Source organism: Labrus bergylta, chromosome 12 (assembly GCF_963930695.1).
Source record: "Labrus bergylta chromosome 12, fLabBer1.1, whole genome shotgun sequence".
Lineage (NCBI taxonomy): Eukaryota > Metazoa > Chordata > Actinopteri > Labriformes > Labridae > Labrus > Labrus bergylta.
In genome coordinates this window covers 28,987,834-29,004,405 of record NC_089206.1, presented here as the reverse complement: position 1 = coordinate 29,004,405, position 16,572 = coordinate 28,987,834, and the positions used below count along the sequence as shown (strand labels likewise).

The 16,572-nt window shown below is 38.0% G+C and overlaps 2 protein-coding genes across 3 annotated transcripts; one reads left to right on the top strand and one right to left on the bottom strand.

Annotated features, from left to right (window-relative positions):
• Positions 1–247: 247 nt before the first annotated feature.
• Positions 248–3,576, bottom strand: taf10 (TAF10 RNA polymerase II, TATA box binding protein (TBP)-associated factor). The gene is made up of 5 exons (XM_020638196.2): positions 3,183–3,576; positions 2,673–2,827; positions 2,034–2,098; positions 756–870; positions 248–574 (listed from the first exon to the last, which is right to left on the bottom strand). Exons 1-5 carry the CDS (start codon positions 3,313–3,315, stop codon positions 485–487), a joined length of 558 nt encoding a protein of 185 aa, XP_020493852.1. The 5' UTR covers positions 3,316–3,576; the 3' UTR covers positions 248–484.
• Positions 3,577–4,197: 621 nt separating this feature from the next.
• On the top strand, positions 4,198–10,117 carry zgc:154075 (uncharacterized protein LOC556929 homolog). Of its 2 annotated transcripts, none has more exons than XM_020638194.3 (14): positions 4,198–4,350; positions 4,651–4,752; positions 5,163–5,247; positions 5,335–5,408; positions 5,514–5,573; positions 5,868–5,975; positions 6,211–6,267; positions 6,406–6,536; positions 6,694–6,748; positions 7,272–7,364; positions 7,485–7,619; positions 8,214–8,315; positions 9,321–9,482; positions 9,787–10,117. In XM_020638194.3, the coding sequence occupies exons 2-14, from the start codon at positions 4,657–4,659 to the stop codon at positions 9,913–9,915; spliced, it is 1,287 nt and encodes a 428-aa protein (XP_020493850.1). In that variant the 5' UTR covers positions 4,198–4,350; positions 4,651–4,656; the 3' UTR covers positions 9,916–10,117. The 2 variants fall into 2 exon arrangements, with proteins under 2 accessions (XP_020493850.1, XP_020493851.1); XM_020638195.3 differs by having other exon boundaries at positions 4,200–4,350; positions 4,644–4,752.
• Positions 10,118–16,572: the final 6,455 nt, after the last annotated feature.

The following is a 16,572-nucleotide window of genomic DNA, read 5'->3' as shown; positions in this document are numbered from 1 at the left end:
GTGTCCTTGGACAAGACACTTAACCCTGAATTGCTCCCTCTGCTTCAGTGATGGTGTATGAATGGGATTAGTTACTTTTGATGGATGATACTACATAGTGATCACTACCATCAGGGTGTGATCTGCGGTGTAAGAGCGCTTTGAGTAGTGAGAAGAAAAGTGCTTTATAAGCTCAAGTCCATTTACCTTCCACTTACATACAGGATTCTGGCAAACACCGAATCCAATTGAATTTCTCAAAGACATGTTTATTTTTTGTAAGGGTTTATTTTCACAATAAAACTTAACTTTACAATTTAACACAATGCAAAGATGACACCACAAAAAATAACAAATGGCCTATTCACTACAAAGATTTGTCAAACGTGTACTAAAGCCTCATGATAAAAAAAAATCAAGCAGTATAGGTGTCCACAGACTAGCAGGTCAGCAGTATGATAATTCTAGCAAAAGCAAAAAGAAAGAAAAAGAAAGAAATACAGTTTTATGTAAAGTAATATGGTTTCTTGACGTTGACACCATATTCTGTGAGGGCAGGAGCCAGGTCTTCCATAGTCAGAGTGTACTTCTTATCCTATACACAGGAAAGAAGTCAAAATAAGGAACTGTTAAATTATCAGGGACAGCGTGATTACAGCATTTAAAGACAATTGACCACTTCCTCTGTCACAGCTTCCTATATATACACACCACTTTAAAACACACATATCATTGTAATCCATGTATTCTTCCCACAAAAAGAGAAAAAGACTGACCTTTGTCTTACTCCTGGAGCTTCCTGACGCAGTGCCCTTCATTTTACAGTACTGCAGTGCATCATTAGCTATGTCTGAGATAAACTTCTGGGAAGCAAGGGAGATCAGACGGATTCTAGAGAAACAGGAGAAAAAAACAATTTCCACTTAGCATTTCCAAGTAATCAGTTCAGGAACTGTCGCAGTGATAGATGTATAGTTTATTTCAATACATATCACTGTAACTGTGATTTCTGTCACAAGGTTCCACAGGGGATAAGAGAGACCCACTCATACTGAGGCTTGAGGTTAAGAAACAGTTTAGACCTGGTATTATCAATAACTATGTTTACATGGACACAAATAATCAGAATAAAAATGTTTCATGTAAACATGTCAATCAGAAGGGACTGATCCAATCTGAGTGGGGTGGTTAATGCTGAATGCGATCATTGTTTGGATCAATATATATGTACAAGCTTGATCCGATTGTGTCTTCCTGGTTGGGGTAAAACTATTCACACTGCGCATGTATGCCTCTCTCTTCAACTGTGCATGTCTTAAGGTCCTCCTGTAGACTGGCATTCCCTCCCTGTTTATCGATTGCAGGATAATTATGTACTGCTGACTTTGCAGTACTTGCAAGAGAGAAGAAATCCTGTTGCGTTGTGAGTGGGAGAGTGGAGGAGCAACATCTGTAGGTGTGCAGCCACAGCAGAGTCAACTTGCATGGCTGACCAAAAACTATACAATAAATAAACACACAGGGGGGCTTGAGTTCTGATTCAAATGGATCTCACTCCTAAGAAACACTTTTTATGGACACAGGTCCATAAACAGAAACCCTGACATGACATTTGTAAGAACAGAGATCCTTTTCCCACAAGTTATGCAAAACATTTTAATGTATGTTAACCTGAAGGAGTGGGCTATTTTACTGATATTTCATACATATTAGACAGCTCTACCCATGTCGGAATGATTTTATTCTGATTAAATGTGTGATGCATGTACACGCACATCATAATCCCATTATTTTGTTTAGCGATGTCCATGTAAACAGTAAAGTTGGAATACCAAACTGGAATGGTTTTAATAGGATTGAAGAAATGTTGCACATGCAAACATAGTTTATATGTCAAGGGAGGAACTGAGTGGACAGCTCTGATCACAGCTGTTTACACCTGGCCAGATCATGGATCTACAAATATGTCTCCAGTGACCACTTGTGATCAGATCCCCGAGGCCACATCAGAGACACTGGGGTGTAAAATGACCTTAAACCTTGGTAGTACTTACATTCTTGGATCAGAAGCCTCAAAGCCAGCCCTGTTGAGGTAGTACCCAGTAACTGCATCAGGAATCTAAATAAAAGGAGAAAAAAATCATAATAGAGCATATTTTACACTGTCAATGATCAACACAGCAGACTTCTAGTTATACTGACACAGCTTGTGAAGAACAATGCTACTGTATGTCTGCCATTTAGTGATGGCTCCATGAACTGTACCATGAACGTGGTACAGCCTCTAACCACTGAAGCACACTTGAGTATTGTTTGTAGTATTAGGAAAACAGTTCTTTAATCTTTTTCATCAAGATTAGGGGAGGCTGGAATTTTTCCATGTTGCTTACTTTAAAAATACTGTACTGGACGTTAAGAGCAAAATTATCCAGCAGGGCTGCTTTCTGACATACGTGCCATGCCAATTAAGTTTTCTTAAGTCACTACATAAAAGTAAAAATGCTATACTATACCCATTTGGAAGGGTGGCATATTCATATATTTAATACCATATTTCAGTTCATCTAGTTGTGGTGAACATTTAATTTGGCTGGCAAGGAAGACACAATTGCCACGTACGTCTAACATTAACAACGTGGACATTTGAATATACAAACTTTCTGACAATGCGTTCCTGTATGAAATGTACTCACTGTGGGAGTATACTCCTCCAGCTGCATGAGGAAATCTGCCAGGGGAGTGGTCACAGCAGGCTTGACATCTCCATTAGTGATGCCACCAGGAACATAGACGCCGTTAGAGACAGATGTGTCAGATGATGGTGTCACCATCGCTGCTGACGCTGAAGCTGAAATACAGTAATATGGAGTAATTGTATTTAGAAACTAATAGTTTTTTTTAACCTATCAACTGCGTTCAACAAATAATGACATGTTAAAATAAGTCATATGCAGTATGTTGTGCATTACTGCCTAAACCAAGGTTGTGCAAAGTCCAAACACTGTTTAAAACAAAGTGCTGCACATCAATTCAGCTACACACTGGAGAGGAAAAATGCGTCACGTACTTATACGACTAAATGTATTGTGAAAGGAAAGCAAATCATCAATTATAAGAAGGAAAAACCATGCTATCCTAGTTACCTAACATATTTGTTGAGCAGCACAACAAGGACAATAACAACCAAAAGTCACAAAACGTACCATTGCTCGTGACCGAAGGGATGCTGCTGACGATGGTTGTTGTATTATCATTTGCGATACAATTACTTGCAGTCGCAGATGTGGTAGAGGATACTCCGGTTGTCACACACTGATTAACGTTATCAATATTCATGTTGAGTAAATGTTAGCTAACGTGCTAACCTTAGCTAGCGAGCACAGAGGAATGTATAACCAACCTTAAAAGCGCAACGTCTTACTCTGTAGCTTAAATATTACTCTTGAACAAAATACAGCGTTTTGAAGTGCGTCTACTTTTACAACGCAGAATACAATAAATCGTACAATCATGAACGGGCTAACATGTGAAAAAAGCTAGAGAAAGCTGAGCTCACGCCGCTGCGGGGCTAATCGCGTCATGTGACCCTGGCTGTGTACAAGGCTCGGATTTGACGAAGGCTTCCGAAGATTTGCGAAAACCGTCTCGGCTTTATATGTCGTTATGGGTTCATCTTAATATTTACAGTCTATCTATGGGTTTCATTTAAAGTATATCTTAGTTCACAGTGGTTGTTGAATTGATACTTACTTCAGTGTATATTGCTAACTTATTTTGTAAAGACTAAAACAGTTTAACTCAACAATAACTCAACATTTGTCATTAAATAGCCTACAATAAGTAAAGTGAAGAAAAAAGTTGTTGAAGAGAAGTCGACGACATCGCCCTATTACAGCCACGTTTTAATGCAATTTTAAAATGTTTAACAAATGTCTACTATGACCTTAATCGATCTCAAAGACCATCTTGTGACTTCGGTGTCAACTTGTGACCTGACCTATCGCTACCTATTGTCCCCCAAATCATTATATCATTTCCATTGAAACAACAAATACAACTGCAATGTGTTTACACCCTGTTTACGGAATAAATGGATACTCTCCGAAGGTTAAATCCAAATCTCACAATATATTGCATTTCCTTGCTAAACATTTGTTTACGAGGAGTTGTGAATGCAACAGAAGATCCACGTGCACACGGTAGGAGGCGCTACGTAACTCTCCGACTGCTCTGCGGTCGGCTTTTATTGGTCGAAGAAGTCAACTACTCAGCTGTAGTCCTCTCACCTCTCCAGTTGGAGAATATTGTAGGCTCGTCGTCCTACTTTACCTGATCAACACGGAAGACAATTACAAGATTTTGACAACACAGGTACTGAGTCATATTATTCGTTGTTTTTTTTTTAGAAACCAATGCTGTTTTGAGGAATTATAGTGAACAACCTACTATGGATGTAGGCTATAATTTAAAACGACAAATGGTTTGATATTGTAAATTAAATCCCCCTTTAAACAATCTATGGCTAAAGATAACTATATATCTAGCAACGATTAACCCAGATTATGCAAGATACGTTGTCCATGTGATCACCTCTGATTCGTAGCCTGTGTTTATTAGTTCAGAAATTGTGTAAGGTGTTTATATAAGCTTTAATTGTGACAAAGTTCACAGGACACCATGATGACTTCCCCTGTCCGTGTGATCGTGGTTGGAGCTGGCAATCGAGGGGACAGTTACTCCCAGTTTGCCTCTATTCACCCTGAGCGCATGAAGGTCAGCAGAGGTTTTCCTTCAAAGTAGTAAAACATGATCAGGTGTAGTGGACTGTAATATTTGTGTGCTGTGTTCTGAACTGACAAAAGAAACACTGTGTAATCATAAAGTATCTGCCAGTTAAATCAACTGATTGGAGATCCTTGACAAAGCCCACAGAAACATCAATTATAGCAGAAAAGTAAATATCACACACATCTAATGAATAGTGTCTGTAGCAAGGAGTTAAAAATGCAGAAAATTACTTCTTGTTATTGGTTTTTATTCTAAGCAATCATTCTCAAATGATTTAAAGATTTTAACTCTGCTGAAATAGTTAGGAAAAAATAAGAAGTATTGGCACCCAGTGTCACAGCAGTTGTAACTTGTAACTATATTTCTATTTCTTTTAATCATCGTCAACCTTTTAGGTTGTTGGAGTTGCTGATCCAAGAAGATTTGCCCGCACTAAAATTCAACAGCAGCACAAAATTGAAGATGGAAATGTATTTAGTGGTAAGTATCAAAACATAAAACATTCATTACTGATGATGATTTTTTGACTGTTAAACTAAAAGCTCTGTTTGTTTGTTTTTACACTAGAATGGAAAAGTATAGCTGAAAGAGAGAAGTTTGCAGATGCTGTGTTAATATGTACTCCAGACCGCCACCATAAGGTAAACCTACAATCATTATGTATATCCTGTATACATGTGTAACTCTTGATATTTAATCTTCTTTATACAAGATAAATGTCCGTTGAACTTGTTTTTGTTTCTAAGGAGCCTGCAGTGGCCTTTGCCAATAAGGGCTACCACATGTTGCTGGAGAAACCAATGGCAGTAAGTGTTTTGTAGCTAGATTTTTAACAGATTAAATTGGAACTTTCTTTTTAAGAAAAAGTAAAATAAGTTGTTTTCAGTAATGTTTGAGCATGTTAATTTGCATTTTTGTATTTCTGAAAACGACACTGTAAAAACCTCTCAATCTGTATTTTTGATATTACATTGCAGTGAAGTTTTTTCAGTCAGCATTTCTGCTATATTTCTTTCAAACTCATTGCAAATTTGAGTCAGATATTCCTCATCTTTGTGTGTCAATTTCTGACTTATGTTCTTTTCTTAACTCTACTCCAGACTACTATTGAAGACTGCACAGCGATCGTGAAGGCCTGCACTCTGAGTGGTGTGATGCTTTCAGTGGCTCATGTTCTGCGCTATGATCCTGTCATTCACATGATAAAGGTAAATGTCTTCTGTTACTTTTAGTGTTTATGAAACAATCGGATAGATTCCTCACTGTTCAGGGTTTAAAGATGTCAATTTGGTTGTAATTATGTTTTCAATAGATTTCAGTAGGGGGAGGTCTGCTCATATTGGCTGTTTTAATACAGGCAAATGAAACTTTTTCTGCACTGGGGCAACTCCAAACAATGATTTATTTATGTTTTCAAATAACAATGAAACTGATCTTTTGTAGGAGCTGATAGATGCTGGAGCTATAGGCGATGTTATCCATATTCAGCACTTTGAGCCGGTAAGAATTTAAACAGAAAACTGAAAATAGTGCTGCTATTCCTCAGAGATTCTCATCATTCATTAAAGCATAATGCCTTTCATTTTTATTTTCACCAAGGCACCAGTTATTCAGATAAATGTTAACCTCCTGTTCCAGGTTGGGTTTTATCACTTTGCTCACTCATTTGTCCGGGGGAACTGGAGGAATGAAGCAGAGAGCTCTTTTGCTCTTTTGGCAAAGTCGTGCCATGACATTGACCTGATACATCACTGGGCAGGAGCACGTAGGTAAATAAACAGACAACATTCAATGATCAACCTGGCCTTTACTGAGAAATATATGCAATCTTCACTACAATAAATGTTGTGGTTAGTCATCCGGTTTAAAGGTGCTTCTATTTTTTCCCCAGACGAATAATTAATATTGCTGTTTCATACTTGGCAGGTGTGTGAAAGTTTCATCATTTGGATCAGTCAGCCACTTTCAAAAAGAAAACAAGGTGTGTGGATTTTATTCTGCAGTTCATTTGTATTGTAGAGCTATAGCTGTACTATGTAACAGTACATAAGAATGTCTTTAAACCTTTTTCATGTATCTGTGTTGTGTTATGTTGTCACTAAGATACAGTATTTCCATGCCTGTTCTATTTTATGGTGGCTGGGAAGTGCAAAGCAAAATTACACATTGTTAAACAAATTTAAATTTTGAAAAACATTTTTACATTTTATAAAACAGAATTACAAAACCAAAACAATTTTACCAAGGACAGAACACATTTACATTTTATAAAACAAATTGACAAGATGTGAAAGACTTTTACAAGCGCTGAGACAAATTTACAAATGACAGAATCTCAACGGAAAGGGAATGTACCAAATGCAGGAAGTGACCTGGAAGTGACTGAGTGAGGGGTCATTTTGTCTTAATTTTGCGTTGCACTTCCCAGCCACCGTACGATTTGTAAAATCATACTACTGGGAATGAATATAACTTTAACTTTGGTTGTTTCATTTTTTCTCCAGCCAGTAGGTGCTGGAGATCGCTGCATGAACTGTCCAATAGAGCAAGACTGTGCGTACTCAGCATGCAAAATTTACCTGGATAGAGTGAAACAGGTAAACATTTCATTATGATTTTCAGGAATTATCCAATGCATTATCCACTCTGTTGACATAAAACTAAACATGATTCCCATACTTGTATATTTAATGTTTGTGTGTTTGTTTATGGACTAGGGTCACACTGGCTGGCCTGTATCAGTCATATGCCCGAGCTCATTACCAGACATCGAGTCAGTAACTGAGGCACTGAAGAACGGACCATATGGCCGCTGTGTCTACGAGTGTGACAATGATGTGTGCACTAACCAGGTTAGAAAACAATGACTTTATATCACGTGCTACACAACATACCATCCCTCTATAACTAAGGCTTAAACTAAAACACCACCAGTATCCATCAAAGTTACAAAGAAAATCATATATTTCTTGACAGCTCCTCGTACATCCACAATTCAGAGTGGACTGACAAGTAAGATGTAAAATCATTGAACCATTGTATATCAGTAACATTTCACTTTTTACAAAAGGAACATAGTAAGTCAGAAGAAAAGGTTTATCCAAATAAAACACTGAAGTGTACTCTCATATTTTTCCTTTATTATCATCTGAAAACAGTTTCTTTACCGTGTTATCCTCTAAGCCACAGCCTGCTAATGCTCATCATTTATTTACATCTTTCAAGTTACCAGAATTTACTTGGTGTTTGTTCTCAGCAATCATTCCCTTCATGATTTTGAAAGATTTTAACTCCACTGAAGTAGTTGTTAAAACAGAAAAAGTGTATGTATGGATCTTTTGCTGATGTGTATTTTGAAGCCAGTAAAAATGTTGTTTACAGATTGTTTAGAGTCAAAACACTGTCCCCCAAATGTCTAGTCTTATTGATCTGTTCTGATTGTCCAGGTTGTTAATATGGAGTTTGAAGGGGGTGTGACCGCAGCCTTTTCAATGGTGGCATTCACTGAGGAGATATGCAAACGAAAAACAACCATCCATGGCAGCAAGGTAGGCCAAATTAAAGAACTAAGTGCACTAACATGGAGCTTCATGGCTACAGGATAAGGACACCAAAGTATTTACCCAAAATGAAAGTGTTTGTAACGGTTGTAACAACAAGCCTCTACTCTTCAGAGGATGCATTCCTTAATTTTGGCACACATGACATGACATGTGACTCAAAAACTTAAGAACACAGAGCATGATAGGTGTACACCTTTATGCTTTATACAGCACCTTGAGATTGATTTGTTGCCAATCCAGTGGTCTAAAATTTAAAGATTGATAAATGTTACTAGGGATGCATCTGTCTATCGGTTGAACATCTGTATTGGCCAATATTGGCTCTGTTGACAGACATTGGTAGATAATGTGTCGTTGTCAGATGTGTATCTGTTGTGTTATATCAATTTAATGCTAACAAGCTAGAGAATTGTTTTTTTTGAGCAGAAGAAGTCCCCATTTGGACAAACTCTGATTTGTTTTCTTGGTCAAACATGAAAGAGAATGTCAGCCCCCCCCCCAACACTGTGTGTGGCTAAGACCAAAATCATATTTAGTTCCAGGCTGGAAACATGTTAATGTCAGCTGTAAAAACAGGCCTTTTAGAGTACAGTGTGTATGTGACTTCTGAGTCTTTTGGAGCCAGCCTCAAGTGGAAACTCATGGAACTGCAGAATTTTGCACATCGCCATTGGCTACATTATTCAACACAAACAGGTTGCCACTTGGTATCAACACTGGTTTTCACAATCGGTGCATCTCTAATAGTTTCTTGCTCACAAACTTTAAACATTTGAGTAAGAAGATCAGTAGTATGTGGCTTTGAATGCAGAGATGTTTTTTATTAATTATACTTTGTTGCAACATGCAACACTTCAGGCCATGATCACCCCCCGATACCACCCAATTTCTATTCTACTGTTATGAATACACTGATATGTATACCTACTTCTAACTGTGTTGAAAGACGGATGCATTAGCTCACTTAAACACTGAAACGTGTCTTCACAGGGGGAGCTGTCTTATAATGGCCATGAGGTGAATGTGTTTGACTTTCTGACCCAGAGATCAACAAAGCACACAGCACCCAATAATGTCCCCAAACACTTTGGTATGAGTGGACATGGTGGAGCAGACTACCACTTCATAGATGCCTTTATTTCTGCTGTCGCGGTGAGTGCTTGCAAAAAAAACATACATTTGTAATTTGCTCAATGCACTGTTTACTAAAGAGCATTTGTTTTTTTTGTTTACCAAGTTTAAGATCAACTTATAGTATTGTCAGCATAGACTGTAAGTATTAGTTGTCAGAGGCAGTATATGAACAGTTGACCTTGTTTGAAAACATAAACAGACCTAGAATATCACCTTAGTGACATCATTGTACCTGCTTGAAAGTCAAAAACAGATGTTAAAAACAATGTCTCTGATGTTGGTTTGGCCTAACGTGGTTGTTTCTGTGTTTCCCTGAGTGCAGAACAATGATCCCTCCCTGATCCGCTCGGGTCCCGAGGAAACACTGCTGAGCCATTTACTGGTGTTTGAAGCTGAGCGTTCTCGACTGGAGAGCACAGTGGTGTACTGTGGGGACGGTAGCCAGAGCTAAGCAACTGAAAAAAGACCTTTTCATAAATGATTTTGCCATGGAAATGATTGTATGACAATAATAATAATGTGTGTGTGTGTGTGTGTGTGTGTGTGTGTGTGTGTGTGCGTGTGTGCGCTGTGCATAGGGGAAGCTGTTTTTGTAAATGTGCCAAGAATCGGATAATTTGTTGTTTAGCTTAAATAAAATCATCACATTTTTATTGAGTGATTTCCATGTGATTTTTTCTCTGAATTTCTGCTAAAAACGTTGAGGATCTGCACAGGTTCAAAATCTGGCTCCTTTCCCATATTGCCACAGGGCAGCTTTGGCTCAGTTGGTAGAGTCATTGCCTCTCAACCGGAAGGTCAAAGGTTCAATCCCCAGCTGGGCAACGTGTCCAATGTGTCCTTGGGCAAGACACTTAACCCTGAATTGCTCCCACTGCTTCAGTGGTGGTGTATGAATGGAATTAGTTACTTCTGATGGATGATACTACATAGTGATCACTACCATCAGTGTGTGAGTGTGTAGGTGTGATCCTCACATATCAAATAGTCAGAAGACTAGAAAAGCACTATATAAGCTCAAGTCCATTCACCAGACACTCTATCCACTATCCTATCTCTCCATTAAAGACACAAAAAGCCCCACCCACCCCCAAAAAAATGTACATTAAAAGTTCTCACACTTTTCTTAAGGTCCATTTTTAGTTTGTTTTTTATTGTGGATATCATTTTTCATTTATGAAGCGTGTTATTCCCTGTTAAATATGCAAAAACCTGCACGTTTTTATCATCTATACATTTATTAAAGAAGCAAACAATACAGTATAACACAATCTTTGGAGATGTAAAAATCTCAGTGAAGACTTGTGTACTCCATTGCTCAGTTTGAAGGGGCCCATAAGAGCTCATAAGAGCAGCACCAGCTGTAACCATGACGTCAGTTTGTCTTGTTTTTCCATTGAATCTGAGTTTATTAATCATTAAAAACCTTCCCTCATGTCTTTCAGGGAACATTAGCCAAGAAAGATAACCTTTATAATTATCATTGTCCGCAACCAGAGATTCCTAACATTTGTGTTGAAGGATGACATTTTTTAAGTTTCATAATTTGCAAAGTAAGATACGTGTTATTTTATTTTAGAGGCATTTGATTATTTAATGTTGTTGGGAAATTAATATCTTTTCACTTATGCTCACCCTGTTATTGAGTCAGAATATCCTCCCTGGCTCCCATTCATTGACTCCACCAGTTTGAAGTTATCACTTGCAGACTGTGCAATGAAAAGTGATTTTTTTTTAACCAGAAAGTGCTGATTGGCAATAACACTCAAAGACTGGATAATCTTTGTCATTGATCTTTCATCCTCATGTCTGATACCTGCACATGTCAAGACTAAGAATAAAACACATCGGATTCAAGGGTCACAGCAGCAGTGTTCAGGATGACAGCTAAGCATGCTTTTTCTGAGGAGCTGCCCAGCGACATGCAGACGTTTTTTTTCCTGTAAGCGAGAAAGTCGAATATTTAAAAGCCCACACACACGCTGGTTAATGTTTTGCTGGACGTGAAGTAGGACTGCAGAGTGAGCAGCTCACATTGACTGTTCTCTGTCGTTATCAGCTGTTTTGTTCAGGCTGCTCGTCTGTTTGAGGATTTATTTCAGTCCCAATTCCTTAGACCCCATTTGATCAAACTTCTCCACTTAAGGGACAAATGTGAAACTAAAAAAATCACATGCAATAAAATCTTCACTATCCCGATCATACCCACGAAAATAATCTTGTAACAAAAATGTAATAATCTAAGGAGTTATGCACATACAGTTCTGTAAATATGTGTTAATGTAAGCTAAAATTGAAAAGAAAACAATGTTAATAGTATCTCTTTTCATATTCCTGTTAAACATCTGCTCAAAGTCAAAATGTTGTGCAAACAAAATAGAAAGGGTTTCTCTTTTAGTCCACCTTAACTCACGCAATTGTTTTTCTCAAAGTACCACTTTTTGAACACAAGGTGTCACTAGTTCATTGTGTGTGAAGACCAAACACCCCTGCCAGGACTGAGTCTGTCTCCAGTTGTGTTAAAATGTAGGGCCAGAAGAACACAAACCAGTCATAATAATAAGACATAATAATGATTTCGTGGAAATGACTGTCAAGAACATTTTTTAAAACCAGAAGGAGATAGTAAGAAATATTTCCTTGTGGCTTTGGTACAGCTGACAAATAACTCACACTTTTTGTGGACAACAGAGAATAACAGACCATACACCAGAGCCAGCCCTAACCCACTTGGTGCCCTGGGCAATATTTTAGCTGGTGCCCCTTGTATTGCAAACAATTCCGCCACCAATCACAATATATATTCTTTATTTAAACCTAATATTTATTATGACTGAAGCAATTTTTACAGTCGAAGTAAAAAAAAACAACCCTCTTATTTTGAAAGATGTTAAAAGCAAGTTGAGGAAATTCAAGTGTTTATTTAACTTCTCTGTTGGGTAATAGCTAACAGGATTATTTTTTTTTTTTTTTAGAAATGCAGTCAATGTAAAGTGTGACGTGAAATGTTGGTATGGTACATAATCAGAGACGAAAATGTTAATAAAAAAAAAACATTAATAAAATATACCAATTAAAACAATTTGGTGCCATTGTACAGACCCGACCAGGAGCATTAGCAGCTCACTGTCATGATGCTATCACTGCTAGCTTAAAGTAAATATATTTTAAGCATAAAGTTTGACAACTGAACAAGTTTATTTTCTGTCTAGGCCTACTTACAAAAATCTAAAAATAAATATATCTACTACCAGTCAAAAGTTTGAAAACACAACAGTAACAGTATACTACAGTATATTATGATAATATAGCTACTGTACACTTATCAAGGGCTCACCCACTAAAAGATGGGTTTTTCTTTATTTTTTACTATTTTCCACATTTAAGAATAATAGTAAATATAAAAACAAGCAGAACTTCTGAGTACAGTATGACACCACATCACACTTCAGCTAAAACAGCAACAATTTTATCAGGAAATAACTTTACATCATGGAGGGAGGTGTATTTGTCAACACCCAATGAGCTCAATAATGTCAACAACAGCACACCATTCCTGGACTTTGCAACACATGCCGAATGAATAATTCTACAGTGAGTCCCGAAGTTCTTACTCCTGGATGGATACAGTTGTGTTGAAAGTTGGACTGACACAGTAATGAGTGTAGGCTTCTGCCAAAAAGGGTGTGTAGAGAAAACTGCAGGAATGACGAAATAGTTGAATCACAGAAAAACTTTGACCTTCTGCCAGGATGGGATAACAGCAGTGGTGTGAAAAGGCACTCCTTGGGGCAAAGCTTTATTTTCTGTTTGACGCAATATGCATGGTTATTCTTTGAGTGGTTATGGAAAAAAAAACAAGTATATATCTGACAGAGAGAAACCTCTAACTACAATGAAAAAATATTTCTATCAGTCAGAGTAAAAAAGATTAAGCTGTAGGAGTTCCTTTATCCTGTTAAGCCCCTTTTATGATTTGTCCAGACAAGACCACTTTTAACACTCACACACAGTCACACAACATGCAATGTAGACTGACGACGTGCTCCTGGAGACAAGTTTTCAAACTGAGTCAGCCTCTCTTTTTTTTTTCTTTTTGAATGAGTCAACCAAACCACCACAGAGCCCTTTCGTTTCTCAGAGCCATGCCCTCAACCCTCCCTCACACACGAGTACTCACTGCCTGCATTTGCCTTACCTCACCACACCATCACTTCCTCCTGCTTTGTTAGGATATGTGTGCAAATAGCAATGTATAAACATTTTCCATGGAGAAACTGCTACTCAAGTGTTATTGGGAAAATCATGTCAATATGTATTTCTATCTTGTTTAGGTATTAGTTGTATGGCTGTTTTTTATCAATGGCTTTAATCTCACTGTTTTTCTTGAAGGTCTATTTTCTCCAACAATGACATAAGATAATGACCTGCTATGATGAGCAATATGGTACACTATCAGCCAAGCTAATACTGGAGTTCTATAATCTTCTGTGTCCAGTGATCTCCTGAGTCATTTACTGTATGAATCAGTCATGTTACCAGGAAGAGACTCTTAAGTCTCATTTGACTTTTCTCAGACTTTTTTTCATGCTAAATCATATCATATCTACACTGGTGGGGTTGCTAAATGGTCACACCAGCATTTTTCTCCCATACAAGACAGGATTCTGTGAACAAGGAAGTGGAGGAGGTAAGCAAGGAGGGGTGCTCTTCTGTTGACTCAACAGGAAGTGATGGACTAGGGGTAAATAAGGTGAACGAAGGGAAGGGATATAAGGTGGGAGTGACGAGAGATAAACATGAGGAATAAAAGAAGATTGACTTTGTCATGCCTCAAGACTCTGAGCTATGTTACAGGAGAAACAACAGAGCATGTGATGGTCAGGCCAGGTGTCAGCTACCCTCTTGGCCAGGTCACACTTGTGAAAAGATCTGGATCTCAATGGGCTAATTACCTGATTAAATACAAATCTGAAACCTGTAACTATCATTGTTTTCTTCTTTCAGAAAGACGCCCCTGTATGTGATGAGCTGGCAATTCAAAAAGACTTTGACCTAAGTACAAGTTGTGACCAAAGACAAATATTGACAACGTCCTCTTGTCACTTCTATTTACTGAAAAAGAACATTCTGTTTGTCTCTGTCCTGTTCAGCAACCTTGAGTCAGTTCCAAATGTTTTTTTTTACACTCTGATGATATGGAGGGAGCTGCAGCTTAGGATATTACATTTTATTTTAATGTATAATAAAGATTTAAAACGGTACACGGCCAACAAGACAGTGCAGTGGTACACCAAACACACAAAGATAGATAACCTAAAACCCAACTAAAAAAGATACTGTACGTTCTATATGGTATGCTTTGTGTGATAAGACACATAAAAACATACTGTAGACATTGTAAGTGAATACATGGAGCTAAATGTGACAGTGCTGTCTTACTGATTAAAGGATACTTACATACGTTAGCAAACCAAAACAAATCTTAAAGTAAGCCCAGCAGTGCGTATTAAATTTCTGTAGAAATGTCCTTCCTGTCTTTGTCCTCCCCTATTCAAGTAATGCTTTGGATGAACCGGAATTTAACTTCACATGGGTTGTGGAAGGCCTCCCACTGGGCCTGCACACCCCCAGTCCAAGTTTAGGCCTCAGATCCTGGGTGGGGAAGCTGCCCAAGCCTTCAGCGCTGCATCCTGGGCAAAGAATCGTTCTTTTCATGCTCAAATCTCTGCCATTCATTGAAGCTGTTACTGTGAAATCAGATGTCACAGGGTTTAAATCACTTAAATCTTGCCGCTTCCCCAATCAATTCTTTGCTGACTGACTGTTTTGTTTTACTCTGTTGGTACCCTGGGAAAAAAAGTCCTCTTGCTTCCTTCTTTTTATGGGGGTAGCAACTGAACCTTTAATGGTGTATGTTTCCACATGTTTTTTTTAATGTTTTTTGTGTGTCTAATCATTCATATACATTTCATTCAAAAGCAAATTAGCTTTCTGGAATTCCACATACTAAATATATGACCTTTATAATATAAACTATATACTAAATCTACTCCATTTACCATCAGAGAGGGAGTATATTCTCTTGGCTCACAGTGCAGTTCCAGAGCTACCCAAAAATCAAAAGCAACACAAAGATCTTTCTTCAGCCCACCCTCCTCATGCTCCTGTTGACTGTCTTTGATAACTGAGCTGTCTCCTCACGAGTTGAGGTCAAAGGCTTTGGTGTGAAGCCCACTCAGACATTTGAGGAGCCTGACGCCTCCAACTAGTCAGACCCGAGTGCACATTTATTGAATTAAAAAGATTAAAACAGATTGGGTATTTCAAATCACACATAACTCTTTAGACAGCAGCGACAAAATATAAGTAGACGGTGACTTTTAACCTCTGCATCCCTTCTCTATAAAACAAATTCACAAGCAAATTATATAGTCATACCCTCTGTGTGGAAGTCCACTTTCACATCCATGTTCCATGTCAGACTTCAGGAAGAGGTGGGTGGTAACAATGAGGTGCAATAACTTCTAACTATAACTTCTGCTCATGTATGAGCTGCAACTGGTGTATTTTCACCCTGTTTTTTAATGTTACAGGTCACACATATAGCTGTGACAAAAGTCCTTTTTTGTTACAACCTCATTGATTCACATGATTGAGTGCATTACAACTAAAAGGAATGCGAAACTCAAGTATAAGACAGGATGAAGCGTGACTTTGAAAACAGCAGCAGGCCAATCAGTGTGCAGCCTGTAACAGGGCTCTGATTACTATTACATGTTTGTACACAGCTGGTTCCTCTATAAGAGAATTCCATGTGTCACCATGTCAGGATATCGGCCTACACAAATGTTTTTAACATAGAACGTGTATGTTAACACCTACTTACTTAATACTCCAGATAGAGACATTGTTAAATCATTGGTAGGCAGACATTTATCACCTGGGCTATTTCCAATGTCAGAATTATCTACTGCTCAAAGATTTGTCTGAAGAGATATGAAACAGATCTGGTTGACATATCAGATATAATGCAGATACTATTGTCCCTGTTTAGAAGTTTTAGGCCTCATATTTTTTCATTCCTGCTTTTATCTTGATGCTTCTT